The 17,151-nt window shown below is 41.8% G+C and overlaps 1 protein-coding gene across 1 annotated transcript; it reads left to right on the forward strand.

The window, feature by feature from the left end:
* The first annotated feature begins 15,010 nt into the window (after positions 1-15,010).
* ier3 (immediate early response 3) lies at positions 15,011-16,287 on the forward strand. Its single transcript, XM_014172635.3, has one exon. It carries the CDS (start codon positions 15,075-15,077, stop codon positions 15,696-15,698), a length of 624 nt encoding a protein of 207 aa, XP_014028110.1. The 5' UTR covers positions 15,011-15,074; the 3' UTR covers positions 15,699-16,287.
* Positions 16,288-17,151: the final 864 nt, after the last annotated feature.

Below are 17,151 nucleotides of genomic sequence, written 5' to 3' on the forward strand. Positions count from 1 at the left end.
ATCAACCATGATCAACCAGTACCAACCATTATCAACCAGTACCAACCAGTACCAACCATTGTCAACCAGTATCAACCATTATCAACCATTTTCAACCAGTATCAACCATTATCAACCACTACCAACCAGCATCAACTATTATCAACCAGTACCAACCAGTACCAACCATTGTCAACCAGTATCAACCATTATCAACCAGTACCAACCAGCATCAACCAGTACCAACAGGTACCAACCATTTTCAACCAGTATCAACCATTATCAACCAGTAACCAACCAGCATCAACTATTATCAACCAGTACCAACCAGTACCAACCATTGTCAACCAGTATCAACCATTATCAACCAGTACCAACCAGCATCAACCATTATCAACCAGTACCAACCAGTACCAACCAGTACCAACCATTATCAACCAGTATCAACCATTATCAACCATTACCAACCAGTACCGATGAGTACCAACCATTATCAACCAGTACCAACCAGTATCAACCAGTACCAACCATTATCAACCATTGTCAACCAGTATCAACCATTATCAACCAGTACCAACCATTGTCAACCGGTATCAACCATTATCAACCAGTACCAACCAGCATCAACCATTATCAACCAGTTTCAACCAGTACAAACCTGTATCAACCATGATCAACCAGTACCAACCAGTACCAACCATTGTCAACCAGTACCAACCATTATCAACCAGTACCAACCAGTACCAACCATTGTCAACCAGTATCAACCATTATCAACCATTTTCAACCAGTATCAACCATTATCAACCAGTACCAACCAGCATCAACTATTATCAACCAGTACCAACCAGTACCAACCATTGTCAACCAGTATCAACCATTATCAACCAGTACCAACCAGCATCAACCAGTACCAACCAGTACCAACCATTTTCAACCAGTATCAACCATTATCAACCAGTAACCAACCAGCATCAACTATTATCAACCAGTACCAACCAGTACCAACCATTGTCAACCAGTATCAACCATTATCAACCAGTACCAACCAGCATCAACCATTATCAACCAGTACCAACCAGTACCAACCAGTACCAACCATTATCAACCAGTATCAACCATTATCAACCATTACCAACCAGTACCGATGAGTACCAACCATTATCAACCAGTACCAACCAGTACCAATGAGTACCAACCAGTATCAACCAGTACCAACCAGTACCAACCATTGTCAACCAGTATCAACCATTATCAACCATTTTCAACCAGTATCAACCATTATCAACCAGTACCAACCAGCATCAACCATTATCAACCAGTACCAACCAGTACCAACCAGTACCAACCATTATCAACCAGTATCAACCATTATCAACCATTACCAACCAGTACCGATGAGTACCAACCATTGTCAACCAGTACCAACCATTATCAACCAGTACCAACCAGTACCAACCATTGTCAACCAGTATCAACCATTATCAACCATTTTCAACCAGTATCAACCATTATCAACCAGTACCAACCAGCATCAACTATTATCAACCAGTACCAACCTGTACCAACCATTGTCAACCAGTATCAACCATTATCAACCAGTACCAACCAGCATCAACCAGTACCAACCAGTACCAACCATTTTCAACCAGTATCAACCATTATCAACCAGTAACCAACCAGCATCAACTATTATCAACCAGTACCAACCAGTACCAACCATTGTCAACCAGTATCAACCATTATCAACCAGTACCAACCAGCATCAACCATTATCAACCAGTACCAACCAGTACCAACCAGTACCAACCATTATCAACCAGTATCAACCATTATCAACCATTACCAACCAGTACCGATGAGTACCAACCATTATCAACCAGTACCAACCAGTACCAATGAGTACCAACCAGTATCAACCAGTACCAACCAGTACCAACGAGTACCAACCAATATCAACCAGTACCAACCAGTATCAACCAGGCCATATATGGCCTTATATATCAAAGAACGGGACATATATGATCATATATTTAAAACCCATATATAAACGTGACGTACATTTTAAATTATATGATCATATATTTAAATAAATTATATAAATCTCACAACCCCATACAAAAAATTCTAATATGGATATGTATTTTCATCACGGAAAATGTACTCAGAACATTCGTTTTTTTTTTTTTTCAATGCATTTATTGCTTTGAAATGTATTCCAGAATGTTTTTATTTTTTACATTTCATATATTTTAAAACAATACATGAATCTCACATGTAGGGATACATTATTTTCTAATTGCATTTAGTGTTAGGCGACCTTATGTCTACTTTTGTCATGTCCTGACCAGTATAAGGGGTTATTTGTTATTGTAGTTTGGTCAGGACGTGGCAGGGGGTGTTTGTTTTATGTGGTTCGGGGTCTGTTGGGATATGTATTTATGTAAGAGGGGTGTTTGTTTTATGTGTTCCGGGGTTTTGGGGTATTGTTCTATGTTTTGTATTTCTATGGATTTTCTATGTTGTGTATTTCTTTGTTGGCCTGGTATGGCTCTCAATCAGGAACAGCTGTACATCGTTGTTGCTGATTGGGAGTCATACTTAGGTAGCCCTGTTTTCACCTGTCTTTTGTGGGAAGTTGTTTTTGCACTGCTGTGTTTAGCCTGCAATACTGTGCGTTCGTTTTCTTGTTTTGTTATTTAAGTGTTCAATAAAAGTTAAAATGAGCACTCAACCCGCTGCGCCTTGGTCTACTCCGTACGACGACCGTTACAACTTTGTTGTTTCTTCTATCTACTGTAGATGATTCTTGCCATTTCATTTTGAGATTACACTGAAATGGAGTAAACCAGAGGTTCCCAAACTTTTTATAGTCCCGTACCTCTTCAAACATTCAACCTCCAGCTGCGTACCTCATCTAGCACCAGGGTCAGCGCACTCTCAAATGTGTTTTTTTGCCATCATTGTAAGCCTGCCACACAAACACTATATGATACATTTATTAAACATAAGAATGAGTGTGAGTTTTTGTCACAACCCGGCTCGTGGGAAGTGACAAAGAGCTCTTATAGGACCAGGGCACAAATAATAATAATAATCAATCATTTTACTCTTTATTTAACCATCTTACATATAAAACCTTATCTGTTCATGCTTGAAAGGATGCACATATCTCTGCAATGTTGGGTTGTATTGGAGAGAGTCTCAGTCTTAGATAATTTTCCACACACAGTCTGTGCCTGTATTTAGTTTTCATGCTAGTGAGGGCCGAAAATCCACTCTCACATACAGTTGAAGTCAGAAGTTTACATACACCTTAGCCAAATACATTTAAACTCAGTTTTTCACAATTCCTGACATTTAATCAGAGTAAAAATTCCCTGTCTTAGGTCAGTTAGGATCACCACTTCATTTTAAGAATGTGAAATGTCAGAATAATAGTAGAGAGAATGATTTATTTCAGCTTTTATTTCTTTCATCACATTCCCAGTGGGTGAGAAGTTTACATACACTCAATTAGTATTTGGTAGCATTGCCTTTAAATTGTTTAACTTGGGTCAAAGGTTTAGGGTAGCCTTCCACAAGTTTCCCACAATAAGTTGGGTGGATTTTGGCCCATTCCTCCTGACAGAGCTGGTGTAACTGAGTCAGGTTTGTAGGCCTCCTTGCTCGCACACGCTTTTTCAGTTCTGCCCAAAGATTTTCTACAGGATTGAGGTCAGGGCTTTGTGATGGCCACTCCAATACCTTGACTTTGTTGTCCTTAAGCCATTTTGCCACAACTTTGGAAGTATGCTTGGGGTCATTGTCCATTTGGAAGACCCATTTGCGACCAAGCTTTAATTCCTGACTGATGTCTTCAGATGTTGCTTTAATATATCCACATCATTTCCCTCCTCATGATGCCATCTATTTTGTTAAGTGCACCAGTCCCTCCTGCAGCAAAGCACCCCCACAACATGATGCTGCCACCCCTGTGCTTCACGTTGGGATGGTGTTCTTCGGCTTGCAAGCCTCCCCCTTTTTCCTCCAAACATAATGATGGTCATTATGGCCAAACAGTTCTATTTTTGTTTCATCAGACGAGTGGACATTTCTCCAAAAAGTATGATCTTTGTCCCCATGTGCAGTTGCAAACCACAGTTTGGCTTTTTTATGGCGGTTTTGGAGCAGTGGCTTTTCAGGTAATGTCAGTATAGGACTCGTTTTACTGTGGATATAGATACTTTTGTACCTGTTCCCTCCAGCATCTTCACAAGGTCTTTTGCTGTTGTTTTGGGATTGATTTGCAATTTTCGCACCAAAGTACGTTCATCTCTAGCAGACAGAATGCGTCTCCTTCCTGAGCGGCATGACGGCTGCGTGGTCCCATGGTGTTTATACTTGCATACTATTGTTTGTACAGATGAACGTGGTACCTTCAGGCGTTTGGAAATTGCTCCCAAGGATGAACCAAACTTGTGGAGGTCTACAATTTTTTTCTGAGGGCTTTGCTGATTTATTTTGATTTTCCCATGATGTCAAGCAAAGAGGCACTGAGTTTGAAGGTAGGCCTTGAAATACATCAACAGGTACACCTCCAATTGACTCAAATGATGTCAATTAGCCTATCAGAAGCTTCTAAAGCCATGACATAATTTTCTGGAATTTTTCAAGCTGTTTAAAGGCACAGTGAACTTAGTCTATGTAAACTTCTGACCCACTGGAATTGTGATACAGTGAGTTATAATTCAAATAATTTGTCTGTAAACAATTGTTGGAAAAATTACTTGTGTCATGCACAAAGTAGATGTCCTAACAGACTTGCCAAAAGTTTGCTAACAAGAAATTTGTGGATTGGTTGAAAAATGAGTTTTAATGACTCCAACCTAAGTGTATGTAAACTTCCGAGTTCAACTGTACATATATTTTTTAGAAATGAAGGCCTGATTCACGCAGTCTCCTCTGAACAGTTGATGTTGAGATGTGTCTGTTACTTGAACTCTGTGAAGCATTCATTTGGGCTGCAATTTCTGAGGCTGGTAACTCTAATGAACTTATCCTCTGCAGCAGAGGTAACTCGGTGTCTTACTTTCCTGTGGCGGTCCTCATGAGAGCCAGTTTCATCATAGCGCTTGATGGTTTTTGTGACTGCACATGAAGAAACTTTCAAAGTTCTTGACTTTTTCCGTATTGACTGACGTTCATGTCTTAAAGTAATGATGGACTGTCATTTCTCTTTGCTTATTTGAGCTGTTCTTGCCATAATATGGACTTGGTCTTTTACCAAATAGGGCTATCTTCTGTATACCACCCCTACTTTGTAACAACACAACTGATTGGCTCAAACGCATTAAGAAGGAAAGAAATTCCACTATTTAACAAGGCACACCTGTTAATTGGAATGCTTTCTTGGTATCTACCACATGAAGCTGGTTGAAAGAATGCCAAGAGTGTGCAAAGCTGTCATCAAGGCAAAGGGTGGCTATTTTGAAGAAATATATTTAGATTTGGTAACACTTTTTTGGTTACTACATGATTCGTTATGTGTTATTTCATAGTTTTGATGTCTACAATGTAGAAAATAGTGTGTCCAAACTTTTGACTGGTACTGTATATGTGACATATATGTAGCTATAAAACATATAAGTAATACACATATATTACTTTTCAGTATGGGACCAACCAGAACCAACCAGTATTAATCAGTACTCTACACACCTTTGCGCAACAACCTGAGAACTACCTGAGCTCATACAGTATGACTCTTTCAACACACCCTGCAAAACGAGCCAGGATCACCCACCCACCCACACACACTGTACACTAATCACACTGCAAATAAAAGTGGCATTGATGAGGTCATTGTGTTTACACATAATATATACACTAAGACACTAGGTCACCTTTACAAGCATGACACAATCTTTCAACTCATGTCCTAATTTGTTAACCTTCCTGTCAGACAGAGTGTCACACACCCCACCCTCAGTGACTCTGACATCGGGTCTGTGACATTGCCTGCAAGTGCTCCTCTCTCACTTGTCATTGCACAGTAATCCTCTCAACAGGTGTACTGTTCTAAATAGGGTTGCAAAAATACTTTTTCCAGAAATCCTGGTTGGAGGATTCTGGATTTCCTGCTGATTCCGCCTTGATTCCAGGAATCTTGGGAATTAGGTGAAAGTTACATGAGTTTTTCAACCCTAGTTCTAAATGAAATATTCTGATGATCTGGTTCACAGCTTCAATACGAGTGTGTTCCTCTGTCACTGTAAGGGCTACGGTTAACATTACCATCATCATTAACATCTCAGTCATCTACTTCCTGGCTTAGTACATTGTTTGTGTATTTATTCCATGGCAACGGTGTAGCATTGTAGCACCTGTAGCATTGGGATGACTGCAGGACAAATAATGACTGCGTCTCAGTGCAGCTCGAATCAATCAAATTGGTGACAAAAGACACTGAAATAAGACACTGCAGTCCCAGGTAATAATGTCATTTTAGGAGGAAAAGACTGAGATGGAAGCTATATACTGTAAGCCTGCGATTTTGGCCAACATGTCTTTATGTCTAGGTATGCAAGTGCGTAGGTATAAAAACGAGTACCTTTGTGCACTTGACTATGGTAAACAACAGCTAAACGTCACGCCTGTCAGTCAAACTTTGAGCAGTGACGTCCTCTTTATTGTTGCTTGAAGGTCAAAGTTGATAATCCTGGCCTTGAGAAAACATCCTATCTCTTTGTTGCGCTAGGTTCTTATGAAAACAATTTGTTGAAATAACTTAAATAACCACGATGGCTAAATATAGATGGGGTTATTTCAAGTTATTGGAGCTATGCCAGCTTATTATGATGACTAAGCACCCTGCATACCATTCCAACAGTTTGGGTCCTGATAGGACAGACACCCTGCATACCATTCCAACAGTTTGGGTCCTGATAGGACAGACACCCTGCATACCATTCCAACAGTTTGGGTCCTGATAGGACAGACACCCTGCATACCATTCCAACAGTTTGGGTCCTGATAGGACAGACACCCTGCATACCATTCCAACAGTTTGGGTCCTGATAGGACAGACACCCTGTATACCATTCCAACAGTTTGGGTCCTGATAGGACAGACACCCTGTATACCATTCCAACAGTTTGGGTCCTGATAGGACAGACACCCTGTATACCATTCCAACAGTTTGGGTCCTGATAGGACAGACACCCTGTATACCATTCCAACAGTTTGGGTCCTGATAGGACAGACACCCTGTATACCATTCCAACAGTTTGGGTCCTGATAGGACAGACACCCTGTATACCATTCCAACAGTTTGGGTCCTGATAGGACAGACACCCTGTATACCATTCCAACAGTTTGGGTCCTGATAGGACAGACACCCTGTATACCATTCCAACAGTTTGGGTCCTGATAGGACAGACACCCTGTATACCATTCCAACAGTTTGGGTCCTGATAGGACAGACACCCTGTATACCATTCCAACAGTTTGGGTCCTGATAGGACAGACACCCTGTATACCATTCCAACAGTTTGGGTCCTGATAGGACAGACACCCTGTATACCATTCCAACAGTTTGGGTCCTGATAGGACAGACACCCTGTATACCATTCCAACAGTTTGGGTCCTGATAGGACAGACACCCTGTATACCATTCCAACAGTTTGGGTCCTGATAGGACAGACACCCTGTATACCATTCCAACAGTTTGGGTCCTGATAGGACAGACACCCTGTATACCATTCCAACAGTTTGGGTCCTGATAGAACAGACACCCTGTATCCTGGACACTGATAGGACAGACACCCTGTATCCTGGACACTGATAGGACAGACACCCTGTATCCTGGACACTGATAGGACAGACACCCTGTATCCTGGACACTGATAGGACAGACACCCTGTATCCTGGACACTGATAGAACAGACACCCTGTATCCTGGACACTGATAGGACAGACACCCTGTATCCTGGACACTGATAGGACAGACACCCTGTATCCTGGACATTGATAGGACAGACATCCTGTATCCGGGACACTGATAGGACAAACACCCTGTATCCTGGACACTGATAGGACAGACACCTTGTATCCTGATCACTGATAGGACAGACACCCTTTATCCTGGACACTGCAGCTTAAAGGACACCATGTTGGCTTCATACTAAATGATCCCGGGACGGACTTGGACCACCAGGTGACGGACTGGGACCACCAGGGATGGACTGGGACCACCAGGTAACAGACTGGGACCACCAGGTGACGGACTGGGTGACTGGGACCACCATGTGACAGACTGGGACCACCAGGTGACGGACTGGGACCACCAGGGATGGACTGGGACCACCAGGTAACAGACTGGGACCACCAGGTGACGGACTGGGTGACTGGGACCACCATGTGACAGACTGGGACCACCAGGTGACGGACTGGGACCACCATGTGACAGACTGGGACCAGAAATCGGCCAAGGAATTTGTAAAACTCCTCAAGGCCCATTGTTTTCTTTGAGACCCCCATTACTAGCCAAATAATGATCATTCTGCTCAAGAACCCCAATGTAGACAGGGTCACTGGGATACAGATGGACAGCACATCTGGGATGTTCCCTATAGCCAATCAGTTTCTGCAATGACCCCAATGCAGTACTTTACAAAAGATGTAAAACAACACGAGTCTTGTTCCACGGGTAAGCCAATGCTCCTACCACTGTCTCCCCCAAGCATCTTCGACCGGTGTTCTGACTTACTGTCCTGCATACTGCTTGTATCCACAGCACTAACTTGTGAGTTGGTGATTTCCTGGTCCTTTAGTACAGAGCAGCCAGGATCCTTACAGTTAGGAAGTCCTACGTTTTCTCTCTGTTTATACTGGTGCATGTGTGATCAAGTCTGTTGCTTGTGTGTTTGCCATTTCACTGGAGGAGCTTGGTTTCGGGAGGCGGTGTGTGGGTTGTGTTTTCAAACCCATTTTTAGCTCACAACAAGCTTGTAGCATGGCTAATACTAGACAGAAATACGCTGTAAAGTTCAATGTAGAAGAGGAATACGTATCAAGCACTGTACTCCATGAACTACTGGATCAACACTACCCTCCATGAACTACTGGATCAACACTACCCTCTATGAACTACTGGATCAACACTACCCTCCATGAACTACTGGACCAACACTACCCTCCATGAACTACTGGATCAACACTACCCTCCATGAACTACTGGACCAACACTACCCTCCATGAACTACTGGATCAACACTACACTCCATGAACTACTGGATCAACACTACCCTCTATGAACTACTGGATCAACACTACCCTCTATGAACTACTGGATCAACACTACCCTCTATGAACTACTGGATCAACACTACCCTCCATGAACTACTGGATCAACACTACCCTCCATGAACTACTGGACCAACACTACCCTCCATGAACTACTGGATCAACACTACCCTCTATGAACTACTGGATCAACACTACCCTCCATGAACTACTAGATCAACACTACCCTCCATGAACTACTGGACCAACACTACACTCCATGAACTACTAGATCAACAAAAACTTGAAGTTCTTCCTTCAACTCTTTATGGATTCTACCAACAGAAAGGTTGATGATCTATTTAAGAATGTAATGGAATTTAAACACAGTTTGGAGTTTACGCAGGTGGAGGTGGAGGAGCTAAAGTCACCGGCCAGACCGCATTCAAAACCATGTCTGAGGATTTTGCAATTTTCCAAAAAACACTTGACAAGCACTATTCCTAAGGAGAATAACTCAAAAACTAATTGAGATGGAGAGGGCGCATAAAAATGTGCACTTTCTTCCCTGATGGACGGCCCAGATCTATAGTGGTGAAACTGCTCAGGTTCAAAAACGAGGAGGAGATTTTCAGGAGAGCCAAGTGCCTGAAGGGAATCAAAATCTTCATCAATGAAGACTTCTCCAAAAAGGTATGCCTCAAAAGAAAGGAACTGATGCCACGACTAATTGAAGAATGAAAAAAAGGCAACGTCGCATACCTGAAGTATGATCAGCTGGTCGTTCACCCCCCTCTCGTAGGCCTATTACAAGTGACTCCGCTATAGTCCACTGATTTGACGCAAACGCACACACACCCACACACACCCACACATACACACACATACACCCACCCACACATACACACACATACACTACAAGACCAAAAGTATGTAGACACCTGCTCATCCAACATCTCATTCCAAAATAATAGGCATATAACAGCCTCCACTCTTCTGGGAAGGCTTTCCACTAGATGTTGGAACATTGCTGCGGGGACTTGCTTCCATTCAGCAACAAGAGCATTAGTGAGGTCAGGCACTGATGTTTGGCAATTAGGACTGCCTCGCAGTCGGCGTTCCAATTCATCCCAAAGGTGTTAGATGGAGTTGAAGTCAGGGCTCTGTGCAGGCCAGTCAAGTTCTTTCACAACAATCTCGACAAATCATTTCTGTATGGACCTCGCTTTGTAAATGGGGGCATTGTCATGCTGAAACAGGAAAGGGCCATCCCCAAACTGTTGCCACAGAATTGGAAGCACAGAATCATCTAGAATGTCATTGTATGCTGTAGAGTTAATATTTCCCTTCACTGGAACTAAGGGACCTAGACCGAACCATGAAAAACAGCCCCAGACCATTATTCTTTCTCCATCAAACTTTACAGTTGGCACTATGCAATTGGGCAACCCCAATTCGTCCATCGGACTGCCGGAAGGTGAAGCATGATTCATCACAAACTGACTTGTTGGAAAGGTGGCATCCTTTCACGGTGCTACGTTGAAAGTCACTGAGCTCTTCAGTAAGGCCATTCTACTACCAATGTTTGTCCATTGAGATTGCATAGCTGTGTGCTACATTTTATACACCTGTCAGCAACTGGTGTGGCTGAAATACTTTTGAGTATACAGTACCAGTCAAAAGTTTGGACACACCTACTCATTCCAGGGTTTTTCTTTATTTTTACTATTTTCTACATTTGTGTTTAGCTGAGATATTCTACCTAGTGCTGCCCCCTGGTCATAGTGAAATTTACTGCAGTGGGGTTCACTGCTGCAGTGCACGTACTCCCCTGGTTGTCATGGCTCTCAGCCAATCCCAGTCATTATCTCACAACAATGACCCATATCCCTCCATAACCACTGGGATTCCTGGCAGTGATTTCATTGGTGCGACTTGTCAAAGCCAATTTATTGACATTGGCCAATGCGTGTGCATTAGCCGGCCAAGGTCTCTCTGTCAGGCCATTTCAGTGTAAAACAACAGTCAACAATACATCAAACAGATGGTTTCTGACAATGGCTTTGTAGTGGAGGCCTTGTAAAAATCCAATAACATTGAAACTATATGACAACAAGTAAAGGTCTTACTTTTATCACGACTTATAGGTTGAGAGAACACCATGTGTAAGATGGAGGGCTGGGTAGCTGGACAAGAGAACATCATGTGTAAGATGGAGGGCTGGGTAGCTGGACAAGAGAACATCATGTGTAAGATGGAGGGCTGGGTAGCTGGACAAGAGAACATCATGTGTAAGATGGAGGGCTGCGTAGCTGGACAAGAGAACATCATGTGTAAGATGGAGGGCTGGGCGGCTGGACAAGAGAACATCATGTGTAAGATGGAGGGCTGGGTAGCTGGACAAGAGAACATCATGTGTAAGATGGAGGGCTGGGTGGCTGGACAAGAGAACATCATGTGTAAGATGGAGGGCTGGGCGGCTGGACAAGAGAACATCATGTGTAAGATGGAGGGCTGGGCAGCTGGACAAGAGAACATCATGTGTAAGATGGAGGGCTGGGTAGCTGGACAAGAGAACATCATGTGTAAGATGGAGGGCTGGGCGGCTGGACAAGAGAACATCATGTGTAAGATGGAGGGCTGGGCAGCTGGACAAGAGAACATCATGTGTAAGATGGAGGGCTGGGCGGCTGGACACCATTTCAGAATATTGAACAAGTTGAGTTTCCATATTTAGCACAGTAGAATGGCCAGTCAGTGATGAGTCTATCTAAAGTCAACATTATCATGCCTGAGCCTGGGTTTGCCAACCATTGGGCAGACAGACATGGTTCACAACCATGTGTATATGCCGTCGTGTGTGTGTGATGTGTGTTATTTTAAAGTGCTGACGCATGCCTTGTGAACGTTCGACTCGTCTCAGTGTAAATATCTCACACCTCGGCCAAGAATGCCAGCCCCTTGGTTTCACCCCTGGGTGGCATTCCTATTCCTGCTGTTCAATACCGAAAATGGAGTGACAGACAGACTGTGAGAAACACAGCTTCCAGACACGTCCCACTTTCTCACCTCCTATCAGACGGAGCTGATGATGTCAGAGGAGGCTGAGTGAATGATTCCGCTAACTCTTACTGTAACATGTGGAAATGTATTGTAACTCACACTAATACTACATTGAATAATAGTTTCTTGGTTTGAGGATGTATATTTCGTTTTTCCTTTCGCTTATTTATCTCAGCTGTCACAGTTACTTTCTCCTCTCCATTAATACTTGTCTAGTTTGACTTATGCTCTGTTCCTACTGTTAAAGTATAGCTCCGGGGATGAAGTGTCCATCATCAGCTATCCATAATCTATTTCTTAAGGCATGTTACGAATTACAATTCGTATGATATGTTACGAATTGCAATTCGTACAATAACTTACGTATTTGCAATACATATGAAATGTTACAAATTCAAATTTGTTGTGATTAACCATACCAAATGTAACATATTGTAATAATTTCAGTGTCCCGGATTTTTGAGTTTGAGTTTATTTTATTTTTACAGGGACAGTGCACATTAATCAACGTTTCAGTAAAAGTGACGGTTTTAGCCAACCGGCTAATTTTCAACCGCAGTCCCTGGGCAGGTTATTAAAAACAATTACAATGCAAACAATCATTGAACAGTGAGCACACGCAGAGCAACATAGGACAAGCAAGACGTAGCATACAGACAGAGCAACATAGGACAAGCAAGACATAGCATACAGACAGAGCAACATAGCACAAAAAGCAACAAGACAAAATACATAAAAGCAACAAAGTGTTTCCACACCTCACAAGCTACAGACAACAGACAACATGGAAAGCAACAATACACAGCTAGGGATTATGGTCACAAATCTGATTGGTCTTTAGCAATGTCTTTATGTTTTTGGTGAACGTGTGATATGTGGTGCAGTTATGTGTGTCTGATGGCAGTGTATTCCAGACATGGGAAGCTCTCACAGAGAAAGCAGATTGACTAAAGGTGCTTTTCCATAAGGGAACTATACAGTCACCTCTCATGGCAGACCTTGTGGATCTGCTGCCATATGTTTGGGTTTTCTGTTTAACAAAAATACTGAGTGGAGGGGGAGCCAGGCCATTTAGGATCTTGAATACAAGACATGCGTAGGTGTATTGCACAAGATTTTCCCAACTCAGGAGCTCATGCTAACTGAGTGATGTAACAGTGATGATGGCTATTGGGCTTCCTATCAAGCACTTTGAGAGCCTGTTTGTAGACAGACTGAACGGGTTTTAATGTTGTACAGTAAGCTTGGGCCCAACTAGTCAAGCAGTATGTTAAGTGGGGAAGTATCATACATTTGAAATACAGTTTTGCTACCTCAGTAGTCAAACAATTTCGTATAAATCGGAAATGAGCTAGGTTGAATTTGGGTTATTTGAATTGCCTTTTTCACCTGCTTTTTAAAAGAGAGATTGGAATCAAGTATGATGCCAAGATACTTAAAATCAGATACCACCTAGAGCTTCTCCCCTGACACACAGACATACTATTTTGCTTACTATGTTACATCTAGTCCACCGTATGAGATCAGCCTGCCATTAGTGGGGGAAATCCAAAACTGACCCAAGATCAGCGTCTATGGGTAACTTCACCCTACCCCCTGAAATGTACCAACTTGCCTTTGTACTGAACTACTCAATCCAGCTTTGAAATTGTTATTCATTCAAAATGATCTTGAAATCGTCTGGACAGCCAAGGAGATCTACACTGCAGACCATGCTGGTCTTTCAACGGGTCCTTATCTTCTTAATTAGATACAACATTATTCAGCTAGGAATACTTTTAGGGCTGAAATAAAAAAACGTTGTTTTTCCCATGTTTGCACAGTGTAACTAACTTTAACATACTTATTCAGAAAGAGTGATTCAAGTGAAGGGTGTTCTCACAGTGAAGGGTGTAGCTACTTACAGTCTGACATAGTAAAATAACATTTTGTGAATATTTTCTAGAGTCAAAACCCACTATCATACACATTGTGTTCTGAAAGAGAGACACGGGAATGTATTAGAGCAGCAGGGCAGATTAGCTGTCTACTTCAGTTGAGTTGCCAATACTGAGTTGCACTGTGTCCAAGTCCCCATTTTCTTACCTTATTAATTAAAGCACATTTCATTCACTATTCTATATAGAACCTTAAAGGGGATGCCATATAGGAAGGTGATTCTATGAATTAGTGCGTGGGGGATGTTAACAGATCATACCTAAATTCTCCATTATTAAACAAAGTTGTGTGTGGTTTTAATTACATATTTTACAGGTCATCCAATAGTAATTGTATTATTATTAATGTTATTATTATTGTTGTTGTTGTTGTTGTTGCTATTAGTCTGTTATTGTCATTACCATTCGTCTATTATATTGCTCTGACCATGGTTACTATCCATCGCTGTCCATTTGCTTGATCAACTATAGCTACATTTAAAAACCTTTATCAACACAAATTATGGGACCTAAAAAAAAAAAAAACATCTACATGTAGCTATTGATAATATTTGCTGACTTGAAATAATTACGCATGGCATGTTTTTGGAGAGAACAACACGAACTATAGGTATATACAATATTAAAATACAGAAAACGATTTAAATTGTACTTTTCTCCTTGAGCAATGTGAGAGCAGTGGCTCACACGTTGGGTGTGGCTTCTATCCGTATGGGCGTATCTAAAAAGTAGTTAAAACTAGAATAGGCTATATAAACCTGTGCGCCACGGATAGAAAAATCATTCAACGAACTACAACTACACGAGAAGAGAACTCGAGAAACAAGAAAGATGTATACACGATCAAATAGTTTGGTATTGTCAATTCCGACAAATAATTATCAAGGACAGTTCGCTTACAGGGCGATGCCGCGGAGCAAAGAGCCAGAAATCTTCACATTTGAGCGGATCCCAGCTCAAGAGCCACAGCGCTATACAGCAGTGCGCCAGCGAAGGAAGAACACCCGGGTACAGTACCCAGCCAATGTCCGAAAATACCTTCCACCAGCGGAGAAGAGCGCTGCCAAGCGCTGGCTCGTTGCTCTGTGCCTGATACTGTTCCTGCAGATCTACACCGAGGATGCTTGCATCGAGACACCGATCAGCGCCGAGAGCCTTGCAGTCGAGGTACACGACGAGGCGTCCTATGCGCATTACAAGGTACTACCATTCCAGTCAGCAGAGGAGCAGGCGCGTCAACTCACAGACGATGTCTCCATCGAGCTCTCTTCTGTCAACTATCAAGATCAAGTTGTTGGTGAGCAGAGTGACAACATCTGGAGCAAGCTGGTCAATACGACGTGTCCCTGCTGGGATGGTGAGATGAATCGCATGAACAGGCAGAGCACAAGGAACGGCTACGTCGTAGCCTTCCTCTACCCGGCAGTTTATCACAGACTGGGATCCGAGAATTAAAAGAACTGAACAGTTTTTTCCCAGCTAATGACTTGACATTAAGACGGAGCCTGGTTCAATGGCTTTGGTTTCGAGAAAAGGTGTCGAGCTGCCTCGTACCTGGGCGCTGCCATGCCCGCAGCTGATTCACTAGGATGCTCGCTGAAGCCTCACCAGAGAAGCCTCACCAGAGAAGCCTACAGTAGCTGCTGTATTTGGAGAGTGAAGCGAACAAAAGAACATGTTACTAATGGGACATTTTTGAAGAACTGACTATTACAATACTGGACTCAAACTTGAATATAGAAAAACTTGAATTATATATTTTAGGTTCACATTTGTAATGTTGTACTGTAGAAGTCAAACTTCACACCCTCACATGTTCGTAGCCTGCAAGGCCAAAACGTATAGGCCTACAATATTGAAGTGATATTTGTAATACTATGATTTACTTTGTGAAAGCCTAGTACTTGATATTTGGAACTAATATTTTGTTAAACTATTTATTAATGAAGAATATTCTATTAAGTGTTTTATTTAACTTGTTATTTATTTATATTGTGCTAATGATTTGTTATTTAATAATGAAATAAAACATTTCTGAAATGTTCATATTGTCTCTTTTCTCATTGACATTCAAAATACGACGTTTTATGACAACCAATGGCATAATTAAAACAATTATAATCAGGCTGTGGACTAATTAATTTACAGTACCAATTTTATAGGTGGGCACATTTGTTTAAACATCCAATAGGCCACTGTGCAGTGGTAACCCACCTATCCACAGGAAATAATTCCATAGTTTAGGGATGCTCCTTGCTAATCAGATAACCAAATCAGTTTGGAAACCGGTACCAAATTGATAATTCAAGATATGTATTTACAGTAACATAACTAATCTAATTATTAAACAATGGTCCTTAAGCAGTGCTAAATCAGAGTCTTGCCATATTTTTTTTAACATTTTTACATTTTAGTCATTTAGCAGACGCTCTTATCCAGAGTGACTTACAGTAGTGAATGCATACATTCCATTATTATTTTTTCTCCATACTGGTCCCCCGTGGGAATATTTCTTTCCTGGTCTCCATAGTGTTCTACGTGGGGAATGGTATTAAACAAGTCAAGATATTGATTAAGACATTAAACTCAGGACAGCCTTGTAAACCAGAGCAATGTGTGATTCTCTGTCATGAGGTCACTGTGCTATAATATTATATACATACCACATCCAAAGCGACTTACAGTAGTGCATACATTTTTTTAATGGATGGCCCCATAAGGAATTGAACCCATGACCTTGGCATTGCAAGCACCATGCTCTACTAACTGGGCCATTGCTATATCATACTTTCACTTTCAACACACCTGCATGTATTAAGTATGTAAACACTGATGCTGATGATATCTACTACAATTACTACTACTACTACTAATACTACTACTGTTACTACTACTACTACTACTACTG

This window comes from Salmo salar, chromosome 24 (assembly GCF_965601325.2).
Source record: "Salmo salar chromosome 24, fSalSal1, whole genome shotgun sequence".
In the NCBI taxonomy this organism is placed as follows: Eukaryota; Metazoa; Chordata; class Actinopteri; order Salmoniformes; family Salmonidae; genus Salmo; species Salmo salar.